This window comes from Nelusetta ayraudi, unplaced genomic scaffold, assembly GCF_046127955.1.
Source record: "Nelusetta ayraudi isolate G7.1 ecotype Tasmania unplaced genomic scaffold, CSIRO-AGI_Nayr_v1 ptg000097l, whole genome shotgun sequence".
In the NCBI taxonomy this organism is placed as follows: domain Eukaryota; kingdom Metazoa; phylum Chordata; class Actinopteri; order Tetraodontiformes; family Monacanthidae; genus Nelusetta; species Nelusetta ayraudi.
Window position 1 is genome coordinate 765,089 of NW_027466147.1, and position 22,857 is coordinate 787,945.

The following is a 22,857-nucleotide window of genomic DNA, read 5'->3' on the forward strand; positions in this document are numbered from 1 at the left end:
GTGTGTGTGTGTGTGTGCGTGCGTGTGCGAGTCTGTTCCTGTGTGTGTGTGTGTGTGTGTGTGCGTGTACTGTGTGTGTGAGTTTGTGTTCCTATATGTGTGTGTATGTGTGTGTGTGTGTGTGTGTGTGTGTGTGTGTGTGTTTCAGAGGCAGAACTGGTTGAAAATATTAACTCTTTGCTCGCTGAGCTGCCTCGCTGTGAAAATCCCGGCTCTGCAAACGTTGTGTCTCGTGTCCTTCCGTTGAACGCAGCGATTTGTTTCTCACCTTGTTTTTTTTCTATTTTTTCGGAGGCGGAGTAGGTGCACAAAGGTCCTGCTCATCCATGCAAATGTATTTTACTTGCGCCAAACTCCAGAATTACATATGTCGTATTAGCAGCTGCGAGGGCCGCGTGTTCTTCTGCGTCTTTGTCTCACGAAGCCTCGTGTCGTCTCCAGAGTTTGCTGCAATCCTGATTTCAACACAAGCGAAAGACCTGATGAGGCCACTTGCCTGATTTTGCCAACCTTGTGTACTGGCTGGTTGTTTTGTGTGTCTGAGTGTGCTGCTTCTGCACGTCCTTGCAGTCACAACGAGAGGGATGATGCACCTTTTGTTTTAAAAGGCCCAGTGTGTGAGAGTGAGCACCATCTCATGGTTGGAAAGCGTACTGCAAGCTGTGTTTACGTTCAACCCTGATTTCTGACTCCAGGACAAAATCATCTGAACCAACCGAAGCAGAGCCACCCTCTGACTGGGCCCTCTTCCTAGCATTGGACCCGCTCTTCATGTTTCAATGCTCATTATCTATTTCTAGTGATTTCAAATCTAAAAGTATGTATATGTAAAAGGATTTCACCCCATTAATCATTTTAAATATATATTTTGCTTTTATCAAACTCAGAAATGTCTTCCTTTGCTCAGCCATTCGTTCTTGGTTGTGGTGGTCTGGGTGGGTGTGTGGAAGTGAGCTGGGGGTGCTCACTCTTTGTTTTGCTCACTATTGTAATTCAGATTATTTCTGAAACACAACTAAAAAGCCTCCAATTCGCTGTATTGATTTATCATCCCTGTCTGCAAATCGTAGGCAGGTGTGTCTGTCTTGCAACTGGAGGTGCGACAGTGCGAGTTGCTCGTGTCCTTGTATCCAACGCAAGGACGCGAAGGATGTTTGCACCTTTCTTTCTTTCTTTTTTTTTTTTTTCCTCCGAAGTGGAGCAGCTTGCACAAAGGTCTCGTTAATCCCTTTAAACATGCACAGCAAACTCAGAAATGTGTAATGTTAACAGCCTCTTTGGTTACCTACAATATTTTCTCCCCGAATCGTTGCCTTCAAAAGCTTTCACGTCAAGTGACTTCGGCTCCAGTCCTTCGGGGGTTTGTGTGCAAAAAATATGATTTCAAACCCTCACTGAGACTATTTCTGACACACAACTAAAAGCCTCCACTTTGCCGTATTAATCTATTTACACTAATTTGTCTTCCCCGTGTGCAAATACCAGTTTGTAGTTGTGTGTGTCTTCCCATAATTGCTCGGAACGACTGTTAGACTCATTTGTCACCGGTATGAGGAAATGGCATAATTGAAAAGTGCTTTTCAATTACATTTTGTTTAACTTAAATAATGAAATAAAAATGGAGGGGTGGTGGGGGGTGCTTCAAAGTTTTACTTTCGTTTTTTTTTTTAATATTATAATTCCATCCAGCAGTGAGGAGAAAAAAAATAGTAGGAGAGAGGGAGAGAGAGAGTGAGAGAGAGAGAGAGAGAGATGGGAGGGAAAAAAAATCACTCACGGCAAAATGCAAATGAGCCTGGAAGCTATTACAATGCTAATGAGATTCCAACCATAGAAGTTGCAGCTCCGGCATCCGGGGTATATTTCATCCATATTTGGAAAACAATTGTGTGCTGAAAATAAGGGACGCACTTCCCCGTGTTCACAGCTGAGTTGGTCCGTATACTTTCAGCCGGTTCCAGCCAGGATCCACTCGCAGTCGGAACCGGCTGCGTGGTTTCTTTTCTTCTTTTTTTTTTGTTGTTGTTTTTTTTCTTTTACCCAGCAGCCAATAAAACGCCGGCACACGGGCAGGTTTCACTCGCAGGCTTGTAGCGCCGTGAAAATCCTGCTCTATTTTTAGCACTTTGTTCCTCTAATCATCGGTTGTCAATCACCGGGAGCATCCCTTTTTCCTTTTTTTTTTTCCTTTTTCTTCTTTTTTTTGTCTATCATCCCGATCAAACCTGCGCTGGCTCCTGGCTTTGACGCGTCACCAGAGCATATGTGTCAAGCCAGCAACACTCCAAAAAAAAAAAAAAGAGGCAAGTTTGGGTTTTTCACGCTCGGCTGTGAAACAGGATGATGAGATGAGTTGTGGAATCTGCAGCAGCAGCAGCAGCAGCGGTGCGTTCAGGTGCAGAACCTGTAGCACGGCTGCCGGGCTGTGTAGTTTGTGCGCTAAAGGCAGACAGGTAGGCAGGAAGGTAAGCTAGTGAGCTCGGGTGCGTTGCCATAGTAACTCCCAGAGAGAACCAAGCAAAAGCAAAGAGTCTCTGTATGTGTCCTGACCCATTTCCATTCTCCTCCACAAGTGTTTTGTCGCCTTCACCTTGCTGGTTAACAACTAAAAACGCCTCTCCCCGATCCTTAATGCATGTGTTGTTTTCTTTTCTTTCTCTCCTTCCCCGTCTCAGAATTCAACAACTGGCCGAGGTCTGAATCGTACACACGGCGGATACGGCGGCAAACTCTCAAGGTACATTTGTTTTCCTCCTGCACTTCAGTCTCGACCCACTTCAACCGCGTTGTCCCTGAAGTGAGGAGAACGAGGAGGAGAAATAGGAAGAAGAAGAAAAAAAAAAGCAGGGATAAAAAGTTTTAACGCATGAAAGAATGGGACGGGAGAAAGTAGTGGAAGTTGCACAACAAGAGTGTTTTCACCTTTGAAGCCGAGATTAAAAACTCCTCGGCAGAGAGAGCAGAGGCTGCAGTCAAGCTAATCAACGGCGGCAGAGAAAAGTTTCTGAAAGTACTTCACAACGTGGTGGTGGAGGTGGAGGGGGTAACACGAATCAAACTAAACCTCTCTCAGAAGGGCGGAACATGAGCTCTTTATATGCATTCTTGTGTTTTCACCTATTGGTCAGAAGATACGAAACATAGGCAATTCGTGTAGTTTTTCAGCAATCAGCTCCTTGTGATGTCACAAATTGCATCAATACCTCTCCAGACTTGGCGACAACACCTCCCAGCCAGGTGTCGGCTCTACCACCTGTCCTGTTCTTCTTCCCATTCCGAACATGCAGAAGGCCCAACAGAGCTCCAGTTTTAGCTTAAAAGCTAAAACACAGCAATTTGTACGGGGGCAGGGCTGTAAACACAGGGCTAAATTTGGATTTCTGTGGAGAGCCATGACATTTGGGTAATTATTTACGTGAGGATGCTCCCTCCTGGAGTTGAAAATGAAAAAGGAAATGTGACAATGTGGGAAACCTGAAATAGCTCTCACATAAATATAAGTTTATTTTAGTTTAGACTTTAACAGATGGAAGGCGTTTGTTTTTGTTTTGAGCATCTCAAAAGAGGTTTACTTTTGGATTTGTAGAAAACTGGAATAATATGCGTCTCAATTATGCATTTCCGGCAGCAGGACGTTCAAAGTGGGATTAAGTTAGACTAAGCCGGAGTTGCAAGTCTGTCTTAATGAAGGGACGTATCTGCCAGTCCAGTGATGCGACTCATCGACGCCTCGTTTGTAGCTGCTTTTGTGCGGGAAAAAGGGGGAATATCAGGCTCCGATATGCAGACAATAATTCTTAGCGGGACAAATTCATTCCGTTCTTGATCTTTCCATTCGCCGCCGCGTGCCTTATCCTTTAATGAATTTGTCAAACGATAAGTGGGTCTAATTTTAACATTGCGGCGCCGTCGCATGACAATGACTTTACCTGCGACCTTCCTGCGCAGGCAATTAATCTGGATCTGATTCCTTTTGGAGTGCGAAGTTTTTTGTTTTTTTGCGTTTGTTTGCACTGCGGGGAGAAGGGGCGGGGTGAAGGGAAAATACAAAACACCCAAAAAACAAACAAACAAACAAAAAATATATCTTCTCGTCAGTCTGCTCACGCTCCGCCGCCCGGCCTCGGCGCGTTCACACGTCCCGTTTACGCTCCTCCGTGCAACACGAGCAAATTCACGTTGAAAGCAGTTAAATGAGCTGTCCACGTTAATGCACTGTATACGGCAGACACACTCGAGTGGTAACCGCTCCAGGCGAGCAACCAAATCCTGTTAGAAATGTCAATTGAAAAGGTCTTGAGATATTAAAAATGTAGTTTTTAATTAACGGTTTATTAATAGATTTTTCAAACTTTTTTTTTTTTTTTTTTTTAATTACCCGACCGGATGCCTGAGGCATTTGGATTACAACTTTTATCTCACTCGATTCAGACTGCCTCTTCCCCCCATTCAGCCATGTTGGATTAAAAGTCAGACTTCATAAATGCTGTTCATTAATTCCCGGCGCGGCCAGTTAATGTGAGATTCGGTTGCGACGTTGTGGCCGGTCGGAGTGACTGTTTATTTTTAGATTCTAGCGGCTCCTCGGCAGCCGGCGACTAATCTGTCATGGAGGAGAACGCGGAGCAAATTTAATCGGCGTGGCATCCTCCTCCTCCTCCTCTAACACCACCCCCTCTTCCTCCCCCACCTCCTCCTCCTCCTCCTCCTCCGCCCCCCCTTGAGAAGAGATTCGCATTTTTGCACTTTGCCGCGCGTGTCGACGTGTGAGTGACATGCACAGACACACAAACGCACACGCGCAGCCACGCTTAAATGACGTTGCTCACACGTGTTGCATGGAGCACGGTGTCAATATATAAAAGCAAAGCGGGGGGAAACAGCCTTGTTGTGATGCGTTGTGAACAAACGTGTCCCTGTTTCATTGTTGGCTGGCTGCAAAATGATGCTGCATTTTGGGTTCAAGGATGTAAATGTGGTGCCATGGCTGGAAATAGAAAATTAAAAAAAAAAAAAATACATACACGAACGAGACAACTTTAATTATTCAAGCGAGATTTGAGGTTGGACAAAAAGAAGAATGGGGTTTGAAATTAGAAATGGAGGTGTGGAAGGCTGGAAGCCAAAATAGAAAGTGTGGCTGCGTTGTGCTTTCCTGTGACGAGGCAGCAGGATCGGTGGGGATTTCAATCCGATTGCTCGTTTTTTCAGACGGTCAGAATATGACCGGACCAATCAGAGCCCATCGAGGCGAGGGAGAGGCGGAGCTACCGCCGCCACCGACAACACTTGCTCACTGACGTTCGCTGTTGTCGCCACGCGTTTGGTTAAGACTGATGCGAGGACCTAAAGTCTGACAGCGACGGCGAGAGAAGCTGCTGAATTAATCAGAAAAAAAAAAATCTTACTTTGGACTTTACAAACATGGCTGTGCGTTGTGAAGCTGTGTTGCGCCTCCCTCCCTCCCCCTCCACGAACCGCACGCTTAATTCAAAAGTAGCCGCATGCCGACATCCTGTCGTTAGCGGCATCGATCGCAGGAAACGCAGTCAATAGAGAATCGACCGAACAAAATCATGTTTGAAAGTGCGCCATCATCCCTCGCTGTGGATGCTTATACTGACGGAGCAAGACAGACAGTGTGATTCACAGAGGGGGGGGGGTGAACTTATTCTGAGGTGAACACCATCGTACTTGAGCTCCACATTTGCAACAAGGAACTTTGTGAAAGCTTCGTTGACTCTGCAAAAATCAGAAAATCTGTTTTAATAATTTTTTTCCCTTCTTATGACTCGAGACATTTGACCCAAGCGTCTGTGGACTCTTTTCATCCGTGGATGTATAATTTCTGAATGGGTTTTGATGCAAATAAGCCCTTTGTTTCTGTTTATTTTGGGGTCGCCGTCAGATGCATTAGCCCAGAGCGTTGCTTGCTCTCCTTAAAGGGATAGTTCAGCATTTTTAGCAAGTTCATCTAGTGCCGTAATCCTCGTATAGTCATATGAGTAGGTAGATTCCAATTAATGATCAGTGGCTGTTATTTTGACGTCCAGGGTGCAGTGATCGGTGCCATGTCTCCCTTCTTCAAAACTCATCAAACACACAATCCAACAATTCCAAAACACCCTGGTGGACAAGTTGTGATCTGCACATCCACCAAGCTACAAATTGATGATATAGAATTATGTAACAATAGGACACATGGAGTGAATATTGGAAACTGTCCTTTCTTGACTAAACCACTTTGCGGACTGACACAACTGGTGGCACAGACACTCAGGACTTCCAACAAAGCATCGGCAGGAGCAGGAGCAGGAAGCTGCAGCCCGGCATTTGTGGTGGGAAGCTGTAAACAGAGGGCTAAACATGCCGTGTTCTGGAGAGATTCATTTTTTGGGGGGGGATAATGGCTTCACTTCAGTCCCAGGTCTGAGTGTTACACAAAAGTGATAAAATGTGGAAATAATAATAATAATAATAATAATAATAATAATAATAATAATAATAATGAATTTGTTTGCCATTGTGGTAGCATCATTTGTCAACTTTTAGCATCATCAATAAGAACAACACGAGTACGCGCACGCGCACGCACGCACACACTTAAACACGAGCTCCGACTTGAACTTTTGCACGAGTGCAAAACTGAGTGTTGGTCTTCAGGGGAACAGGAAACGGCTCTCCCCTCCTCACCCCTCCTCCCTTCCCCACCTCCTCCTCCTCCTCCTCCTCCTCCCTCAGCTCCATCCCACCCACTGCCCCTCCCCTCCTCCCTCCCTTCCCTCCCACCCACCCTCCTTCCTCCCTCCCTCCGTCCTCCTCCAGCTCCGGCTCTCTTCCACGCTATAGCAGCGAACTCGGCAGGCCAACTTGCAGAGTGCAGCTCAGCCTCGACAGCGGCTGCTCGCCCGCTTCCCACCGGGGCTCCCTCGCTCAGCGTCGCGCGTCTCCTCCCCGTCTCTCCTTCTCCTCCTCCCGCCGCCGCTGCTTCTTCGTCGGTCTCCCCCCCTCCCGCACCTCCCGCCTGACCCCCCACCCCCTCCTCCGGCACCCCCTTCTTCCCCCGAACCCCCCTCGGCCACCTCCACCTTCCAAGCCCCCCTCCATGTGCGCCGCCGTGCCCGTTGGATGTTGAATTCGCGCCGAGCGCAGCTTCTTCGCCCAGGGAGTCTCTCACCATGTCCAACCCGGCCCACGACCCGTTCTACTCGTCCCCGTTCGGACCCTTCTACCGGAGACACTCGCCCTACATGGTCCAGCCCGAGTATCGGATCTACGAGATGAACAAGCGGCTGCAGGCGCGCACAGAGGTGAGCCGACCGGGGAGGAGGAGGAAGAGGAGGAGAGGAACCGCGTCCCGGTGCGGGGGTTTGCGGTACCGGCTACAGGGAGGCGGGATGTTTTTCGGGGGGTCCGGTGCTGGAAGGTGGGAAGAGGTCTGTGGCGCGAGCGTAGGGGTGCACAGTAGCTCCGTCCGTCGGGGCGATGTGCATGTGATGCCAAAGTGCCAAACATTCCTGAGGTGAAAGTAAACAGGCGCCGCATGAAATCTCATCGTCGGAACTCTGTGCACGAGGAGGCTGGGAGTCTCGAATATCACACGAACACGTCGCGTTTTATTTATTTTTTATTTATTTTTTTATTTTTTTTAATTATTGTCATTAGTTTTTAAATTTAAATATTGTATTGCGCCCGAACGTGTCATCATTTGTTATGGCAGATTATTTTTTATTATTATTATTATTTTTTTTTTTTTTAATGACAATTAATATATATATATAAAAAAAAAAACAGATGTGATCGTCGCTGCTCAGGCGTCAAATTAAAACAATCGCTCGGCGCAGCTGCGACTGAGGGACGCGGAAAGTTTGTTGTTTGGAAGCAACTCGCGTGTTGACAGACGTGTTCAAGTCCGGCCGCGGCTCCGCAGACTGAGGCAAAGTTGCACTCTGCCTCATTTGCATGCATTTGCATATTGGCTGATTTTCTGTCTTTTTTCCCCCACAACATATTTCCATACGGTGCTGGGTTTGTTTCAAAAACTGCAACAGCAATGCAGGCTGTTTTTTTTTTTGTTTGGTTTTGTTTTTTTTTAATGGTGAAAGCAGAAATGGTATGCAGCCCGTGGTTGAGCCTGTGGATGGAGCAGGCACACCTCCAAAAAAAAAAGAGGGTGACCCTGATTGCAAATGATGACAATCACCAATCACGACATAATTGCCGGCAAGCGAATTAATTTCTCGTCACTTTTCCTATAGCCGGTCGAAAGCGAGCGTGACGTTCCAGCCTCACCCAGACTAAAACCTTTTGATGATCCCACTGTGAATTATACCGCCAGCATCTGTTTGCAGCATCTGTTCTGTTTGTGCAAATAAGAAAAAAGGTAAAAGGAAAGAAAAGTTTCCGTCAGAATCTACTGGCTGGAATTCCTCAAGGAAAAGACGGCGCTTGACTAAATTTAGCCCCCTGACCAGCAGTTTAGGGCGACTTTAATTGGCAATCGATTTATAGATTTTTCCCAAGTCGTTGAGTTGGTGCGTATAAATTTAACGTTTTATTCCTTCTGCGCTGGAAACCCACCAAATATTATGATGGAATGGACAAAGATGGAGAATCTGAAACTGGGTTTCTTTTTTTTTTTTTTTAATTATTATTACTTTACATGCTTTTGTTTTCTCCCCCAAAGCCACTTACAAAGTCTCATCAACCCGCTCATCATTTAATTAACTTGATTTCCCCAGCTTAAAATATTTATTCTCCTGTTAGCGTCGCGGTGACCTCAGCTGGAGGAGGTGATTTTTCCCGATGAATGTGATGTATAGCAGTTAAGCCACGCGGATGCCAAATATTGGAAATCCCATTTTAAAAGCTGAGGACCAGCTGCAGTTGCAGCAGCAGCAGCAGCAGCAGCAGCCGGCACAACGAGGCTGACTTGCCTGAAAGAGGAACTCGCATCTTCAAGCAGACCAGGGCAATGTTGCCGAGATGCAGCGGCCCAGTCTCATGCATAATTCATGCGAAGCGGTCCGAGCCCCAGTAAACCTCAACTGCCGTCCAAGCACACATCGCCAGACAGCGCAGAGCAATCACCCACACACACACACACACACACACACACACACACACACACACACACACACACACACACACACACACACACGCAGGGAACCAGCAGGCAGGGCTAGAGCACAAACAAACAAACCTGATGATGCTGCGAGCTGACGGACAAATTTAAAATCCACATTACACCTGTTTAAATGAAACCAGGCAAACGTGTCTGTTTAAAACATCTTTGTGGAATCCGCTGGTGGAACTGCACAGTTCACTCTTTCCGTCGCCCTCCACGTCCTCGTCCTAATTTGCCATCAGCGTTTTCATTCTTTTTTTTAAAAAAAAACAAACTTGCGCTTCTTTATCCTCTGCTAGCCCACAGGGTTTGCTGTTTTGTGTGGTGTTGTTTTTTCATTCCTCCTCACAGCGCTGAGGTAGCTGAGAGTGTAAAAATGCAGGTGAGGGTATATAATGAGCGTGAAGCACTGCCTTATAGCCGAGATAGGACTGGCTGTTTTTGTTTGCATGCAGATGTGCCAGACCGTTCAGGCTTTCAACAAAATTATATGGCAATTATCTTTACGAATGCAGACGCGTAGCCTTTCGATTTATGCACATCTACTGCCTCGGAAAACAAACAAAAAAAATGTGTGGAGCCGAGGAATTAAAAAACAAAAACTAAACTAAAACAACATCAAGTAATAGAACCAAAAATCTGGTGTTTTGCGTTCAATCACATTTTTCTTTCTGGAGTGTTGCAGTCTCTTGCTGCAGGTGGTCACAGCGTGACGGTCAAGTGTGGTTGGGGCTTTGAATTTATTCTATTTGGGTTTTTTTTTTTGTATTGGCCAGGTCACGATGATGACATCAGATTTTATTTTATTTTTTTCAATTTTGGACCCGATTGTTAGAAACTACATTCAAAAAATGGTCTTGGAGGAACATTTTTGTCATTGGTTGTGTAGCCTTGGTTACGTGGCAGGAAACCAAGGCCGCGAGTGCGAGTTTGACCAACAGGGCGACATTGCTGCGTGTGATTTGTTGACATTGGCGTTACTTCCTTATTGTCCTGCAGTCCCCGCTGTTGGTGCGTATCTCTGCTAGCTGAAGGAAACCCGGTGCAAGAAAGAAAACTCAGGCGTATCTCATGTTTTCTATGTGAAGTGACCTGTGCAGGAGCACATATGTTTTATTCTATTCGCCGAAAGCCCGGAAATAGGCCGATATCGTTCGCTTTTCAGTTGGCGTTACCTCCTTTCCCCAACGAGCAGCTGTCAGAATCCAGGAAGGGAATCGCAAACACAGAAGTAATCGTGCGTTGAAGGAAACAATCTGCGCCAAACAGCTGCAGACCACACAAGATTGTATTTAAAAGCATCTTCGCGGCTCTCGCATCAATAACATGTTTTGGTGCAAACTTTTTCTATTTGTTTAATTTTTAGGAAAATGTCACAAGTTCACCATCTGGCTCGCATCCCTTTTCTCCAGAAATCAGCCCGGATTGCCGGGTTTTATACGATTAGAGTGTCATCTCGTTATTGTAAAAAGAGTGCCGGTGTTAAAATGTGGCGCTTCAGGTTGAAGAGACCTATTAAAGGCGTTCTGTGACTGGATTTGTTGCCGTACATTCTCAGCGACGACGGCACAAAAAAAGAGAGGGCGAGGGGGGGGGAACGCAGTGAAGCTCGCAAACTGCGAAGCCGTCTGAGGCATCGGCGCCGGTGGAGACGCTCAATATCGGCGAAAAGACAGCCATTGTTGAGTGCGCGAATGGCTGCGAGCGCGCCTGCCGCGGCGAAGTGAGTCACCGCCGTTTGCATACACGAGGAGGGGAGGTTTGGTGACTAAGCCCGAGTGTGACACCACCTCTTTGGAAAGTGTTGAAGGAGTGGAATGAAGTCACTCCTCCGCCTGAAAGTCGCCCCATTTGTCTTATTCATGAGTGTGCTTTTGAATTTGCTTGGCTGCTGGTGCAACTGCCGCCTCGCATTGGCAGGCGAAGGACTCAAGGAGCTGACACTCGGAGGAGACTCAGCCCCCGGGAGGAAGTTATGCGGCGCACAAGTGCATTTGACATCTATAGCAAGAAAAAAAAAAAAGGGGGGGGGAGGGGTGCGGGGGGGTGCGGTGTGCTTTATGCGGCGCTAATCCTCATAAGCTACGTTGTTTGAACTAGACGGAGACGCGTTATCACCCTTTTTATTTTACCCTTTATGGTTGCTGACACAGTGGATAAAGTCATCTAATTGGGACAATGTTTGCAAAATTTGAGTGTTTCCCTACCATTTGGTTCACCCCAGTTGACTTTTAATTGAATTCCCTAATTGAGTAAACACGTTTTTGCGCGTTTTGTGCCTTACATACTACTCGTGGGTCAGTTTTCAGCGAGCCCGTTGGCACATTTCATTGGGGTCGTTCCTAATGGTTCCTTTAGAAATATTTTATATGTACATGTTTTTGGACGTTGCTCAGGCGACACCTTTTTTTTGTTGCTGTTTATTGGCGACCTTGCAGCGGCAGCAGGGCGAAACCCAACAAGGATTCAGTTGAAACAATATTTCCAGGTAAAGGAAACGACAGAGAATGTGAGCTTTTGAGATATTTTCCAGGTTAAATTTGTACTTTCTCTTATGCTTGATTCCATCTTAATTATTGGAAAGATTTGTTCTTTGATGCTCTGTTGACGGTCATAAACTTCTCCTCCTCCTCTCTCTCGTGCGCCTCGTTAACAAAACAAATGTTTTCCCGGTCTGAGGTGAGGCCATTCCCTCCCAGCGGAAAGCGCAGAATTTTTCTTTCATTCATTTATTTATTTATTTCACTTGCTCCCGCCGTCGCAACCTCTGTGGCTGCAGCGCCGTCGGTGGCGCGCGCTGGAAATACGCGGGGATAAAAACCTAACGACGCCATAAGTCCTGCGTGTTTGTCTGGGATCTCCGCTCACCTCTGAACTGATAACTGCGCCTCGGCTCCGACGGCTCCTGCTCCGACGATGACACGGGGTCTGTTTCCATCCCAACCTTATTACCCGCTCCATTCATACTTATTACCTGCCCGGCTGTATTTCTGCACCGGGCTGACTGCTATCCCATTACCTTCATTTTACACAGCGTGAACCCGCTGTGACCCGGCAATCTAAACAGGCTTTTGATGTGGATTTGATGCTATGCATATGGTTTGCGGCCACATTGTTTTCTTTTTTTTTTCTTCTTTTTTTTCTTCCCCCCCCGTTCGTTTCCTTGCGCCGCGGCTGGCCCTTCGCCGTCGCGGAGGCACCTGCGATGATTTGTGGGGGAATTTGACACTTAAGCGTATGCAAATGAAGCAGCGGATTAACATTCAGAGGAGGAGCCTGGTCGACCTCAGCCGGTGTAAGACCATTAGCATAGGGGGCATTAATATTCAGCAGAGGAGAGCGGGGGAGGTGGTGGTAGTGGGGGGAGTGGGGGCGGGGGGCAGGGGGGGGGGGGTGATGCAGAATAACAGTGTAAGTAAAAACTGCAACAAGGAGCTTTTGAACGGGGGGGGGGGGCAAAAACAAAAATCATTTTAATGGGGCTACCTCAGTGTTAGCCACGAGGCTGCGTTCACAAACCCCTGCTGCCGCTCCAGCTGCTGACACCAGGGCCTAATGGTCGCACCCGTCCTCAGCAGACAGACACGCAATCAGCAGCGGTGATTGGCAGTCCATTCATTGGATTCCTGTGTCTATTGCGCGTAGTTAGTCCCATTCTCATTATGCAAATGGCTCCCGGAGACCTGACTCATGGACTCCGGCGCGGAGCTGGAAGGGCCCAGAGTGTTCATTACGACACAATCCCTTGTCCCTGTCAGGGCCAAAGTGGATTGGCTCCCGTCGGCGGGACGTGTCCGGCCGACGCGAATAGGCTTATGATGCGGAGGTCAAGTTGCTGCGGGTTCACACAGAGGGATTAAAGATAAGCCACCAAGACACCCGGCGGGGACTCGGGGAGGAGGTTGTTTTCAGCTGACAGCCTCCCGTCAGCTGATCGACCATCGACCCGACGCTCCAACTTTGAATGAAAATCTCTGCGTTTGATCGTTCTTAGGTAACTCAGCATCCGGTATTTACGGCGTCAGCGTTAATGAAGCACCGACTGAGCTTTCAACCTGATTCACACTGTTTCTCAAAGCCGACGCTTTTTCACGTTTACCTCTAGTGTAAGCAGATGACGCTCAAAGCACGACGGGCCTGTGCTGCTCTGTAGCCAGTGGGAGAGACGTGTGGCCCTCACATCCCTCCACTTTCGCTTTACTACGGCTGTAAAACATCATTTCATAATTACATCGAGACACTTTTGTGGCCGGGTTATTGTTAAATGGACAATACTCTTATGTCCATGGCTGCAATAACTTTAAATTATTTCAAAAGAGACAGTAAAAACTAAAACAAATTTATCAGCGTAGCTCCTTCCTCTAGCAGCACTAGACTTGACTGAGAATTTAGACAGTAACTAAGTGAATAATGTAATGTAGCCAGGTATATAAAAGTATTGTGAAACAATGACAGTAACTGCGCATGTTTATATGACACCCAGTAGAAAAGGTTTCTAGAATGTCAATTAAAAATGCAACACACAGAGCAGCACAGTGTGTTTTAAAGAGATCAGCAGCCTGTGAAGTGATAACTGATGATGTTGGTTCAGTTGGGAAAACAGTTAAACTTGGCAAATGAGTGTATGAATTGAATGGTTTTGTTTCAGCCATGACTCTGTAGCTGCCCGTCGACGGCACGTCCAACCAAAGAATGCAACGCGTTTGCATTCTAGGCAGCAAAACCCACACGTTTCAATTGGATGCTGCCGACGTATTAACAAGATTATTGGTGATTAATTGATGGCCGACTAATCCTTTCTTTCCTAATCTCTGCAAGTGATCCGCGGTGGCAGGTATATCCACGTCGTACTTAATGTTTGAATGCAACGCGTTCGCTTCGATCCGCGCAAATCCCCGAACGAGGCGGCGGGAAAGAGACGAGAGTCTGTTCATTGATCACTTCATTGGATTTGCATTTGCTTCTGCCGCCGGTGGGGCGTCCAGCGTGTCGTAAGTAGTGTCTTACGAGGGTGCTTCATAATTTCCCTGAAGACTGAGACCAGACTAGCTACTGAACAATAAGTCAGTCATTCCAATAGAGAACTAAAAAAGAAAAAAAAAAAAACACCAGAAAAACAAAGATCACCTCATTATCCCTGCGTTCCCTTTATTGAGTAATAAAGTGGCAATGTCCTGCAGTTCAGAAAAATGAATTGGGAAAATTTGCACACAGGACGGTGAAGAAATAGTTTAAATATTCTCTTTCGAACAGCGAGGGAATTTGAAGTCCAGCTGGAAACGTGCCGCTTTTTAATCTTCTCACAGCTTTACGCTCGACAAACAAAAACCATCTTCTCCGGTGAGATACATTTCAACTTTTTTTTTTTCCCCCTCAAGAAAAATGTCTTACCAAGATGGGAAAACACAACAACTCAAGCATTTTTTTTGCAGCGTCTCTATGTGTGTGTGTGTGTGTGTGTGTGTGTGTGTGTGTGTGTGTGTGTGCGTGCGTGCGTGAGAGAGAGAGTGAGTGTGTAAGTGAGTGAGTGAGTGAGTGAGAGGGAAACAGCCTGAGAGTAATTACCAGAAAGGTGTAGAACATCAGAGTGCCCTTATCTGAACCATTACTGTTGGATTTATCTACCATCAGGGAAAACAAGCCACTGCGAGTATCAGTGAAAAGACTCTATGTGTGTGCGTTCGTGCTTGTGTGTGTGTGTTTGTGTGTGTGTGTTTGTCACAGCTAAGTTTTAATTCTTTTCTTAATTATGTAAAATGGAGAACCAAAAAAATTGTTCCTTTTCTAAAAGAGAAAGATGTGAAGTATGTTGTGGATGCGACCTCTCTCTTTCCGTCCCATGTCCAGTCGTTAAAGTTGCCCTCAGTCAAAATATATTCAAAGTGAAGGATCATCAGTTCCTTACGTCAAACAACAACCAGAACAAACAAAGTAGTCAAGGAAGCCTTCGTTCAGACTGACAATGACTGTTTCCCCTCAGAAATGTGAGCCAAAGCGAATGTGTGGGCCAATAACATTATTCCTGAAGCTCTTGTACATCCAGTATTCTGCTGCAGCCTCGGTCATAACAAATTTGCGCCACAGCGTTTTGGATGAGATAAACTGCATCACCTTAAGGACCTTCTGGGGCCGCTGACCCGCCTCTGATTTTCAAGGATAGTGAAAAGTTGAAGTTGGAACGTGAGAAATAATAAAACATATTAAAAAAAAAAAAATGGAACCATCAATAAATAGAAGCATTGCTTCAGGCTCCATTAGCAACAACAAGGGTGTGTTTATGGTACGGGAAGATAATTTACACCTTAACAAGTCAAATCCTGCCTCTCTGGGTTTCTAACGACTTGTGTTCACAAACATATCAACGTGTTCATTTGAATGCGGCCAGCGGCGCGGCAGGTAAATCACAGTCAGTCGGAACGCTGATCACTGCCAAACAAACAGCGAGCGTGAGAGCGACGTGCACAGGCTCGCAAACCCATTGATTAACTAGTTAACTCAATGTTTTCAGCCATCGATAACTCTAAGCTGTGAAATGTCCAAATAGTTTTTACCTGAAACCTGGTCGTTAATCCACTGCTGCTGCCATCGGCTAAAATTTCCACATCAAGAAAGGCAAAACACTCACATTTCTTTCCATTGATTTGCTAAGAAGAGGTAACGCCAACATGATTCTCATTGGGTTCAATTCAAAAATTCAAAACTTCCATCCCGTGGCCCCGAATACAGAGAGTGAATGTAGGTCAACCAATAACACCCTCCTTCATTTTGGTTCCTAATCAGTTATTGGACAGAAAATGGAAATAACGACACACGTGTGCATTATTATTTTAAAAGTCTCACCATTCGGTCCATTTTGTGTCGGTGCTATATGTTACGTATTATGTATCCACACTGTCTCCTACTGGGCCTCTTCCTCCAGGGTGGCCCCTCACCTCACAGACTCTCAGAGTTTTGTTTTGTATCAATTTCTTTTTTTCATATTTCTTGTTTAAATATTTGTTGTTCTCTGGGAGTTTTTTTTTCTGGAGCACAAGGCCGCGTTAACGTGATGGACTTGCACCCAGTATATTCTCTGGTGGGAAATGTCTCCTCGTCGCAGGCGTGATTGAACAATTCAGTGTCGTATTATTGCACGCGCTGCCACATCTGCGGTGCCCAGCTGTGCTCCAACTCCGAAGGTCCTGCCTGGAGGAAACATGTGAACGTTACCTTCTGTAATGTTGACGCAGTCAAAAGAGAGACCTTTCAGTATTTTTCTCCTTCTAAACTTGAAAATTGATCATTTGCTGTGTTTTCAGTGTGTCTTTCAAAATGATTCCCAATGTTGAGGCATAACTTCTTCTTTTTACATTGGAACCAGTGTGCAAACCTTGATTTTATAGAAGTTAAAAGTCCTGAAAAAATGATTGACAGATAGATAGATAGATAGATAGATAGATAGATAGATAGATAGTACTTTATTGATTCAAGTGTCCCAAACTTACTTAATTCCTCAGAAAACAACAGTAAGACAGAAAGAATCCAGACAAACAACGTTAAAACAGACAATAGTCATTCAAACCAGTATTACCAGATGATCCAGCGGCCGCACAATCTGCCGTTGCCCCGGCGACGTCACACTGTACCCGGCAATCTGCGGATGTTCCCAGACAGGCCGGAGAAACGAGGCCTCCGGTCAAACAATGAGCGTCAGTCACAGGCGGCAGGATGCCGGGACAATAGTCCCACCTTTTTCCTGGCCCTTTCCCGTGGTTCCTTCCAGGTTGCGCTTGCCGCTCAGATAACGAGGGCGGACGGACGAGCCTGCGCTCGGCCCGTGTCCTGTTTGTTGCCGCTCGGCCGCCGCCGAGATTGTTCATCCTGAGGCTTGGCGGACCAGAGGGTTCGGCTCCTCGCCTTCAGCCCGTTAGCTGAGCGCCGCCGAGCCAGGAGCCAGTTGAACGCTGCCTGCATGCCTGCCTGCCTGCCTGGCGGGCTTGTTTATTTCACAAGATTTTTTTTTTTCCCCATTTCATTTATTTATTTATTTTTTTTCATCATCTCGTGTAAAAACACAATGTGAGAAGAAAAAAAATAATAATAAAAAAAAAACAGACTGTGGATTCAGAAGCTACAAGTCAGACACGCTCGACTTGCCACTGCCCGCAAAGTCTCTGGCAAAAAAATGAATTTAGCCAAATTCTTATAAGGCCTTGGTATTGTTACAAGCCTCATTCAGTGCCTCATTCAGAGCCTCATTCATAATTAAATGTACAGTTTTGGAGTTTTCAGCAATGTTGCCTCACAGCATGAAGGACGCAGGTTCCATAGCTGGGTTTCCGCCACCTGGTTATGATGACGTGCTGAGGTGGCGCCAATTCAGATGGAGGTAGAGCGATTTGAGCACCCGGAAACTACGTGAACGTGGGTGTTTTTCTATAGGACAGATCCTCAGCGACGTGACTTCTCTGGCTTAGAAACGCTGCTTGATGAAGGAAAGCGCGGTGGATTCTGTTTTCATGTGACTGGTCTCTGGCCTGGCCTCTTTAATTCCCTTTCAGATCAAGTAAAATCATAAAAACAGACTTGCGGCTGGTGAAAAACAGGCCAGGGGGGAGAAAAAAAGCGCAAAGCGTTGCGATCTGAAGCCGTCTGCTTCACCGCCGGATATCGTGGAAAAGCCTTAATGTGGCTGAGTGTAAATCCTCGGAACCGGCCGAGTCAATGTCAAATCTAGACAAACAGAAAGGGAAGCTCTCGCATCAGGACATGATGTGCATGTGTTTGCGAAGCCTTGGAGGCCAAGAGCAAACCCTGTATTTTTCTTTGTCTTTCAAGGCAGGATTTTAAACCAAAGTACTGACATTTCAGACATTTTTGGGTGAACAAAAAAATCTTTTTTTTTCCCGCATGACACACCTCGGCCTCCCTCGACGTTGCTCTCTAAAAGTCGCCTAAAAGTGACTTCACCCCCGGTGCCGACGCACACCGAGCGGACGGAAGGACGTTCATCCTTCAGAACGGTTCCTTGCTTTGATGCCGCCGGCACGGAGCGCAACCTGCGCTGCGTATTAAAGCAGTGGTTAATATTTCATTATGGAGCAGAAAGTTAGTGCGGCTGCAGACGGCGGGGGAGAGACGCCCCGCGCTTCGGATTAGTTTCAGCCGGAGCGTCCCCGCTTTCCGGCTGTTTCATCATTTCGCTGATCAGCTGTTTGACTCTGATGCAGTTTACAGATCCTCTCCTTCCCCCAACCTTCCTTTCCTTTTAGACATGAACTCAGCGCAGCTGTGAATTATTGATAAGCGGACTGCAGATTGCTTTTGTACCAGACAACTTTCATCGATTCATTTATTCATTTATTTTTCGTATGCATTTTGTCACAAAAAAAGAAGAAGGAGAGGAGAAGAAAAAAATAAATGCTGCATCGTCCACACGGTGAATCACAGCTTGGCAGATTGCGAACTGCAGAAACCTCCCGTCATGCTGATGGTGGCAGTGAAGTAGCTGCTGCGGAGTCTGAGTTGGCACAACGGCAGAGCTTTCCGGGAAACAGTTAAAATAGCAGCTAACCGTAGCGACGCTGAAGCGGAAGAATATCCGATGAAATCCGCTATCGATCGAGTTTTTCTCGTCGAAGCTGCGTGTGAAAGTCTGCGCGGTTTGTTGTTTGTTCATTGGGCTAATTAGCTCAGCGGCGGAGAATCCCATAGCTTGATTGGCGGCGAGTCCAAGTGAAAACCCTAATTCCCCGTCCTTCCTTGACGTTAATTTCTCGAGGGGGGGGCGGGGGGGTCTCGATAAATAATTCACACTCTGTTTTCTTTCTTTGTCATTGGGGCATGTTTTTGTTCTCCTCGTAGTCGTTAGTTAGCATCACTCTTGGTGTTCTGCGTGCCTCTGATATTGATTGTTTGGCTGAGACTCGTTTCACGCTGCTCGGCTGACTATTCAAAGTTTTTGAAAGAAATGATTGAAAGCCTTTCCAATGTGAGCAAAAGTGTTTGTTATGTTTCGGAAATGTTTCCTTAATTCTCTATATTTATGACACAGCTGTATTAGACAGTGTCAGTCGGAAGCATTTGGAAGAGGAGGCTGAACTTGGAAGGAAATTGGGTTAACTGTCTCTCCCTGTGGTTTTGTGGAGGGGCTTGGAAGCCTTTTCTCTCAGACAGATGTCAGTAAGACCCACCTCTACTTGTTTCTGATTGACCTCCTATAACCCTACACTCACTATAACCCTATCTAACTTAAACCCCCAACCTGACTAGAGTCAAGTAGGAGCAGCAGTGACCCACTGCTGAACTCTGTTGCAAAGAATAACAGCTTGACTCAACTGCTTCCCTTCTTTATCGTCCACATTACTATCTGTATAGGCTGCTGGTTAGAGGAAGGTAGCTGATGGAACCCAGTGAGATTTTAAAACAGAGCAGACTTGAAATTGGAGCGATCCAAGGCTCTGGTCATTTTATTGGGCCCCAAGTTTTTCTTTTTCAGTTTTAGCAACAACTTTGCGTGTCGCTGATATTTGCTTCCAAGAAGCCTTGCACCACTTCTCACTCTGCCAGTGTTTACCGCGATCTTGTGCTTTGGCGAGACAGTGTTACTAGCTGTTGTGGACCTCCGTCCGGTGCCTCGCCATCTCCTACGTAGAGCAGCAGAGCGCGAGCCTTAGTTTTCTGACTGCCGCCTGCAATTTCCGACTCCAGAGAATTGGAACTGTGCCCAGGGAAATTGGCAGCCACGCTGCTCGACGTGCACAGGGAACTTCTTCAGCGACTTCATTTGTTGGGGGGAAGTTCACTCGTGGTGAGTGTGCGGTGGCTGTTCAAGGAAAGCAACTTCCCTTTTTTTACCAGATGAAAGGTGAGATTTTTTTTTTTTTCAACAACATAAAATGTGTTTTTTCGCCTTCATGGGCAACTTTCGGTTCTTGGAACTGGAGAAAGAAATATTTCCGTCTTTCTGAAATAAAACAATCTTCAATCTTGTAATAATTGAAACATTTTTTTTTATGTCTAAAGCAATTTCTTTGTTTATGAATGATTTTAAGATCTGAATCAGCCTCACTACATTGGCTCCTCAGTCAATGAAACTAACTCTTTCACCAATCAAACATTAAAGAATTTCCTTTTTTAAAGCTCTGTCAAAGTGAACTCGGCTCTACCTGGAAAATGTGAATATTCTCCAAAACACCCAGACATAAAGCAGGTTTGTCCTTCAAAATCCAAATGATCTTGGTCTTGGAAAGGAAGCATGAATCTCTGCCTTTTGGGAGGGGTGGAAAAAAAAAACCTCTGGACGTGTGATAAAAACGCTGCATCTGTCAGTGGCCTTCAACACACAATCAAACAAAACGCTACCTTTCGCTAAAGCTCCCTTTGAAACACCCAGAGATCCTTTGCTTCTGTTAAGTTGTTTGTGCTCCCCAATAACCTGAGGCTGTTTGAATCTTTGACAAGAGTAAAACTTCCCCAGCTCCCTCCTGCCAGCTCGGGCCCGCCGCTATTCAGCAGCTGAATGGGGTTTCAGACATTGGTAATTCTCCAAGGTCGGGCCCCAGACACGCCTACACTCTTGGAGGCTTTTTTAGCCGCCAGAGGCTCACACAAGCAGGCTACAAAAATACAGACGAGCGAGAAAGGTTGCGAGAGGAGGGGGTTCATTTGAAACATAGACATGTTTGACGCTTCACGGGCCGCTGGATTAGAGCGAGAGATGGAAAGGAGCCGTTGTCTTTTTTTGTGACTGGGTGTGAGATAAATAGAATAGCGAGAGAAAGAGAGAGAAAGAGCACAGAGATGGTGACGCAACCTGTTGTGCAAAGGGATATCTTGATTTCACGGATGTTATCATGCATCATTGTTATTGAAGTTTTATTTTTCATTGCGCTCTCACGAAAGGCAGAAAAAAAACAGTTATTTTGCTAGTCCTCTATTTGCAGCCTCCTGCTAAAACCGAGGCTTTGTTGGACCTTCCCGATGTTTGGAAAGGGACAGAAGCAAGGCGGTGTCAGAGGACAGACCTGGGAGGGACATTAGAGAGACATTAGTGCCCCATGTGACAGCATCAAGTGCTGGTGTTTCAGAACCGAGCGTTTTGGTTACAGGCGCTCTGACTGGTTGAGCGAGCAAGCAGACAAAGTCTTTGAAAGGAGTCAGGGATGTTGTCAGAAACCATGACACAAGTAGATGTGGGTCCTTTAATGGAGCTGTTTGTGTTTATTGGTGGAGTTTATGCCACTTTCAGACTCTCAGAACCAATATGGCCAATGCAACTTCTAGTACACAAAATCCCTCAGGCAATACATGCAGGCAATACGTCACTCTATACAACTTTATGTAAAACAAGCAGATTATTTGGGATTATTTTGATGGGGACACGCAGATTACCGCTAGGAACCACTGCTAAAGTGAATTTTGAATCTCAATAACCTTTAAACTGATCTACCTCCGATCCTTCCCTGCACTCTGTCATCTGACTCTCCTCTTAGTACATTTTTATATGTATGGACTTAACCTTGAGTTCCATTGCCATTTACCGAGGATACTCCCCCTGCTGTCCCTCCAATCCTGCCGGATTTCCAGCAAATCCCTGGGGTCCTGGCCAGTGCAGGTGATTTGCGGTCGGCTAGTGAGCAATTGACACATTGATAAAACCCCAGAAGCAGCAGCTGCAGCAGCTGCAGCAGCAGCAGGCGCAGCAGCAGCACCATCAGATCCATTGGAATCAATAGTGCCGGCATCAGCCGACAGCCGTCACTGCGGCGACCGCTCGGCTTCTCTTTAGGCCTGCATTGGCAGAGCTTGACAACAAACACCGTCACGCCGCGTGGTTCGTTTGGGGCCTGTATGACGGGACGATGTCGAGTGTCAGTCAGCGTGGATGGCAGCGGGGGGGAACCGGATGCAAAGTAGAGGAAAATGTATGAGGGGGGAAGATTGGTGAGTTAACTGAGCAATAAACAACACATTGGTCTTTCACTAACTGCAGTAAGTTTATAATTTGTTGCCAATGAGAAGCCCAGAACATTTTTTTTTGTTTTATTTTGTTGGGTTTTTTTTTGGGGGGGGGGGGGGGTTATTTGGGTTGGGGGAATGTTGAATTTGAAGAGATTCTCTCTGGTGTCCACCAGCAGGGGCTTCATCTGTGGCTCACTTCCAAGTTCTGTCCCGTCTTTCCACGCGGGCCAAACCAGCCCGGCTCAGCCAGCCTCGCTCTGAAAATTTGGCCAAGCCAATGCCAAAATGTAAAAAAAAAAAATTATTATAATGATAATTCATTTGAAAAATGTGGCTTTAGATTTTGGGGGGATAAATTGCGACTGATTATAAGCAGGAGTTCCCTTTCTGCTATTACTATTTGCAAATAAAAAAAAAAGAAGAAAGAAAACGTGTCCAGAAGAGCATTGTAACTAACGGATACTGAAAAAACAAATAGCTCATGAGGCTGGAGGCTTGTGTGGTCAGGGTCCGACCCTCTTTCCTAATCCCATCATCTGCGGTTGGAGCCCCAGCTGAAGAATCTCGTCATGGAACATGTCTGTATTGGTGAAGTTCTAGCTTTGTGTACCAGGAGATAAAAAAAAAAAAAACAGAAACAAATTTGAAAAGTGAATTAAACAGCGCAGGGAACAGAGGTCTCCCCCGCTGGTGAAGGACTTAAAATCACTTTAAATGTGGATGTGAACGAATCGTTATCTTGTGATTTAAAATATAAATGAATTTAATGAAGACAGACTTCCGTAAAA

The 22,857-nt window shown here is 46.1% G+C and overlaps 1 protein-coding gene across 4 annotated transcripts in view; it reads left to right on the forward strand.

The window, feature by feature from the left end:
• The first annotated feature begins 6,845 nt into the window (after window positions 1–6,845).
• Window positions 6,846–22,857, forward strand: part of ldb2a (LIM domain binding 2a) — an 83,368-nt gene continuing 67,356 nt past the window's right edge. For 2 of the 4 annotated variants that reach the window (XM_076048225.1, XM_076048226.1), the window contains exon 1: window positions 6,846–7,310. In XM_076048225.1, the coding sequence (XP_075904340.1) occupies window positions 7,179–7,310 (132 nt within the window). In that variant the 5' untranslated portion in view covers window positions 6,846–7,178. The remainder of the gene's footprint in view (window positions 7,311–22,857) is intronic. The other 2 variants (XM_076048223.1, XM_076048224.1) reach the window with 1 other exon arrangement.